At 46.8% G+C, this 5,312-nt stretch overlaps 1 protein-coding gene across 1 annotated transcript; it reads left to right on the forward strand.

Annotated features, from left to right (window-relative positions):
* Positions 1–4,648: 4,648 nt before the first annotated feature.
* On the forward strand, positions 4,649–5,077 carry LOC148135397 (histone H2A-like). Its single transcript, XM_087984507.1, has one exon. The coding sequence runs from the start codon at positions 4,649–4,651 to the stop codon at positions 5,039–5,041; it is 393 nt and encodes a 130-aa protein (XP_087840633.1). The 3' UTR covers positions 5,042–5,077.
* Positions 5,078–5,312: the final 235 nt, after the last annotated feature.

The following is a 5,312-nucleotide window of genomic DNA, read 5'->3' on the forward strand; positions in this document are numbered from 1 at the left end:
CACAACCCAAAGGCTCTTTTAAGAGCCACCTACAACTTCCCTGAAATAGCGAGACCATTATGTTTCTGGGTATGTACCATTAATGTCTCTGCGAGGACTTAAGAGAGGTAGTTACAGAAAAAGACTGTTAGGGGACAGAAATGGAACCGGCAGGCAGTGCAGGGATCCCCTGTGGCCATTCCCCTCAGTAAGTATGCCGTTTTGGATAATGTTGGGGGGGGTGGGGGAATGACTTACCAGGGGAAGGCAGTGGGGCACCTGCTGCTCAGAAGGGAAGGGGGAAGAGGAGCAGAGCAGTAGTCATTGGGGACTCGATAATTAGAGGGACAGATAGGAGGTTCTATGGGGACGAGAGAGACTTACGGTTGGTGTGTTGCCTCCCGGGTGTCAGGGTCCGTGATGTCTCTGATCGTGTTTTTGGGATGCTTTGGGGGGAGGGAGAGCAGCCCCATGTCGTGGTCCACATTGGCACCAATGACATAGGTTGGAAGAGAGATGGGGACTTGAGGCAGCAATTCAGGGAGCTAGGATGGAAGTTTAGAGCTAGGACAGAGTTGTTTTCTCCGGTTTGCTGCCCGTGCCACGTGCGAGTGAGGTGAGGAATAGGGAGAGAAAGGAGTTGAACACGTGGCTACAGGGATGGCGCAGGAGTGAGGGTTTTGGGTTTTTGGATAATTGGAGCTCTTTTTGGGGTAGGTGGGACCTCTACAAGCAGGATGGTCTTCATCTAAACCAGAGGGGTACAAATATCTTGGGTGGGAAATTCGCTAAAGCTATTAAGGTGGATTTAAATTAATACAGCAGGGGAATGGGAACCAAAATTGTAGGACAGGTACAGAAGAGGATGAATAAGGAGTTCCAAAATCAAGTATCTGACACTGGCAAGCGAGAACCTGGTTTGAAGTGCATGTACTTCAAGGCGAGGAGCATCCGAAATAAAGTGGGTGAACTGGCAGTGTGGTTTGGTACCTGCGACTTCGATGTAGTGGCCATTACGGAGACATGGATAGAGCAGGGACAGGAATGGCTGTTGCAGGTTCCGGGATTCAGATGTTTCAGTAAGAACAGAGAAGATGGTAAAAGACGGGGAGGTGTGGCATTGTGATCAGGGACAATATTACAGTTGCAGAAAGGATGTTTGGGGACTCGTTAACTGAGGTAGTATGGGCTGAGGTTAGAAACAGGAACGGAGAAGTCACCATGCGTGGAGTTTTCTATAGGCCTCCGAATAGTCCCAGAGATGTAGAGGAAAGGATAGCAAAGATGATTCTCGGTAGGAGTGAGAGAGACAGGGTAGTTGTCATGGGGGACTTCAACTATCTAAATATTGACTGGGATCACTACAGTACGAGTACTATAGATGGGTCAGTTTTTGTCCAGTGTGTGCAGGAGGGCTTCCTGACACAGCATGTAGACAGTCCTACAAGGGGCGAAGCCACTTTAGATTTAGTACTGGGTAACGAGCCTGGCCAGGTGTTACATTTGGAAGTAGGTGAGCACTTTGGAGACAGTGATCACAATTCTGTTAGGTTTACTTTAGTGATGGAAAGGGATAGGTGTACTCCACCGAGCAGGAGTTACAGCTGGGGGAAGGGAAATTATGATGCAATTAGGAAAGATTTAGGAAGCATAGAATGGGGAAGGAAACTGCAGGGGATGAGCACATTAAAAATGTGGAGCCATTTCAAGGAAAAGCTCCTGTGTGTCCTAGATAAGTATGTACCTGTCAGGCAGGGAAGAAGATATAGAACGCGTGAGCTGTGGTTTACTAGGGAAGTGGAATCCCTGGTCAAGAAGAAGGCTTACGTTAGGACAAAATGTGAAAACTCAGTTAGGGCATTTGAGGGTTACAAGGAAGTCAGGAAAGACCTAAAAAGAGAGCTCAGAAGAGCCAGGAGGAGACATGAGAAGTTGTTGGCAGATTGGATCAGGGTTAACCCTAAGGCTTTCCATAGGTATGTCAGGAATAAAAGAATAATGAGAGTTAAATTAGGGCTAATCAAGGATAATAGTGGGAAGTTGGTGTGTGGAGTCAGAGGAAGCACTAAATAAGTATTTTTCGACAGTGTTCACTATAGAAAATGAAAATGTTGTCGAGGAAGATACAGAGATACTTTCATCTAGACGAGAAGAGATTGAAATTCACAAGGAAGAGGTATTAGAAATACTGCAGAGTGTGAAAATAGACATATCCCCTGGGCCGATGGGATCTATCCTAGCAACCTCTGGGAAGCAAGGGAAGAGATTGCTGACCTTTGGCATTGATCTTCAAATCATCATTGTCCACAGGAATAGTGCCTGAGGACTGGAGGATAGCAAATGTGGTTCCCTTGTTCAAAAAGGGTAGTAGAGACAACCCTGGTAATTACAGACCAGTGAGTCTCACTTCAGTTGTTGGAAAAGGTTATAAGAGATAGGATTTATAACCATCTAGAAAATAATAATCTGATCAGGGACAGTCAGCACGGCTTTGTGAAGGGTAGGTCATGCCTAATGAATCTTATTGACTTTTTTGACAAAGTGACTAAACAAGTAGATGAGAGTAAACCAGTTGGTGTGGTGTATATGGATTTCAGCAAGGCATTCGATAAGGTTCCTCACAGTAGGCTATTATACAAAATGTGGAGGAATGGAGACATAGCAGTTTGGAACAGTAATTGGCTTGCTGAAAGAAAACAGAGGGTTGTAGTTGATGGAAGATGTTCATCTTGGTGTCCAGTTACTAGCGGTGTACCACAAGGGTTGGTGTTGGGTCCACTGCTGTTCGTCATTTTTAAAAATGACCTGGATTAGGGCTTAGAAGGGTGGGTTAGTAAATATCCAGACAACACTAAGATCGGTGGAGTTGTGGATAGTGACGAAGGATGTAGTAGGTTGCAGAGAGACATAGATAGGATGCAGAGCTGGGCTGAGGTGTGGTAAATGGAGTTTAATGTGGACACTTTGGGCGGAGTAATTGGAATGCAAAGTACTGGGCTAATGCTAAGATTCTTGGGAGTGCAGATGAGCAGAGAGATCTCGGTGTCCATGTACACAGATCCCTGAAAGTTGCCATTCACATTGACAGGGTTGTTCAGAAGGCATACAGTGTTTTGGCCTTTATTAATAGAGGGATTGAGTTCTGGAACCAGGATGTTATGCTGCACTGTACAAAGCTCTGGTATGGCCACACTTGGAGTATTGTGTACAGTTCTGGTCACCGCATTATAAAGAAGGATGTGGAAGCTTTGGAAAGGGTGCAGAGGAGATTTACTACGATGTTGCCTGGTATGGAAGGAATGTCTTACGATGAAGGGCTGAGGCCTTGAGGCTGTTCTCGTTAGAGAGAAGAAGAAGGTTGAGACTTAAGAGCCATACAAGATAATCAGAGGGTTAGATAGGCTCTCCCTGTCCACCCTTTTTCCAAGTATGGGAACGGCAAACAGGAGGGGACACAACTTGAAAGTGAGGGGAGATAGGTACAAGACAGATGTCAGAGGTAGTTTCTTTATTCAGAGAGTAGTAAGGGTATGGAATGCATTGCCTGCAACGGTAGTAGATTCGCCGAGTTTAAGTGCATTTAAGTCGTCATTGGACAGGCATATAGACGTACATGGAATAGTGTAGGTGGGATGGGCTTCAGGTTGGTCTGACAGGGCGGCGCAACATCGAGGGCCGAAGGGTCTGTACTGCGCTGTAATGTTCTATGTTTGTGTGTTATGAATGTTATATAAAGCAATGAGTGATAGCTGACCCGGTCCGCGCCTTATTCTCTGTTGTATGTATTCTCATGTATATCCTGTGGTCCCAGCCTGGTGAGAGAGATCATGAGTCATTTTTCAGCTGCTTGTATGTGTCCGCGTTACTCTTTGTTATTCGATCAGTTCAGGAGTTACAAGCCCCGATGGGGCACGAACCTTGAGTTTCACCCCCGGAAAACAAAGTGCCCCCAGTACCAGCCGGCAGGCAAAGTAAACAGTTTCCCTCGCAGTGCGGTTTAACTTTGTTTATTTTACATTTCTAAATTTCTGCACGGGTATTGTCCGGATGCAAAATACACCGAAATAAAACAGCTGCAGAAGTGGCAGAGTAAATGTGGAGTTTTTTTTATCGATCTATGATCGTGTGCAAAAGGGAGGGTAACTTTAAAATATGCTTGAACGATCGTGTTCACTATTAATGCACTAACTCGGGAGAATGTAATCATGTTTTATCAGTATATCGGGGTGCTGTTGAAATGTGAAAGAAATGATTAGTTGCAGAGTGCAGGGTTTGGCGCCTTTTTTGTTTCCGTTTGTGTTTAATGGTCAGAAGGTTCCATTCAGGATCAAAAATGGGCAGGTTCCAGGAGGCGAGGTAAAGGGTTTTAACGTAGAAGTAAATTAGATCGAGTATTCGTGCATTCTTCTGTGTTTAAACTCTCTACTTTTCGGTACATATTGGCGGGCTTTTCAAATTGGAAAGAAGGCGGTTGATGGTTTGGAGCCGGGACTTTCCGCCTTCCTCCCCGTGTCCTCCCCGGATTGGGGAATTGGAACAACATTAGGAGGGGCTGGACAATGGGACCAATCAGAAACGGCCGCCCCCACCATTCCTCCCGAAGGTATAAGAGACCGCGATGTGGGCGGAGTGTAGCATTCTCTCTGAAAGTGTTTGAGAGATTGTGATCATGACTGGAAGAGGAGGAAAGGGCAGCGGGAAAGCTCGCTCCAAGGCGAAGTCTCGGTCGTCCCGGGCTGGCCTGCAGTTCCCGGTGGGCCGTGTTCACAGGCTCCTGAGAAAGGGTAACTATGCTGAGCGTGTGGGTGCCGGAGCGCCGGTCTATCTGGCTGCGGTGCTGGAGTATCTGACGGCTGAAATCCTGGAGCTGGCCGGCAACGCGGCCCGGGACAACAAGAAGACCCGCATCATCCCCAGGCACCTGCAGCTGGCCGTGCGCAACGACGAGGAGCTCAACAAGCTGCTGGGAGGGGTGACCATCGCTCAGGGCGGGGTGCTGCCTAATATCCAGGCCGTGCTGCTGCCCAAGAAATCCGCTGCTGCGGGATCTGCTAAAAAGTGAAGAGACCATTCTTGAATTTGACAACCCAAAGGCTCTTTTAAGAGCCACTCACAGCATCTGTGAAAGGAGCTGAACACTCCCGTCTGTCTGATTGAATTACCTTCCTTTAATTGATATCGGTGTCAGTCCCTGCCTTATTCGATACTGTACTGTTACTGTGTGTGTGATCTAATATGAAACCTTTTCTCATTGCCGTTCATCGTTTGAGCCGTAGCACAAGGAGCGTGAAAAGTTTATCATGCAACATTGATACAATGCAATCTTTAGTGCT

The sequence above is a fragment of the Chiloscyllium plagiosum genome, unplaced genomic scaffold, assembly GCF_037043375.1.
Source record: "Chiloscyllium plagiosum isolate Xiang-an unplaced genomic scaffold, Cpla_swu_hap1 HiC_scaffold_49, whole genome shotgun sequence".
NCBI classification, from domain to species: Eukaryota; Metazoa; Chordata; class Chondrichthyes; order Orectolobiformes; family Hemiscylliidae; genus Chiloscyllium; species Chiloscyllium plagiosum.

Coding starts and splice junctions, on each gene's coding strand:
- LOC148135397 (XM_087984507.1), top strand. CDS start 4,649: ATGACTGGAAGAGGAGGAAAGGGCAGCGGGAAAGCTCGCTCCAAGGCG.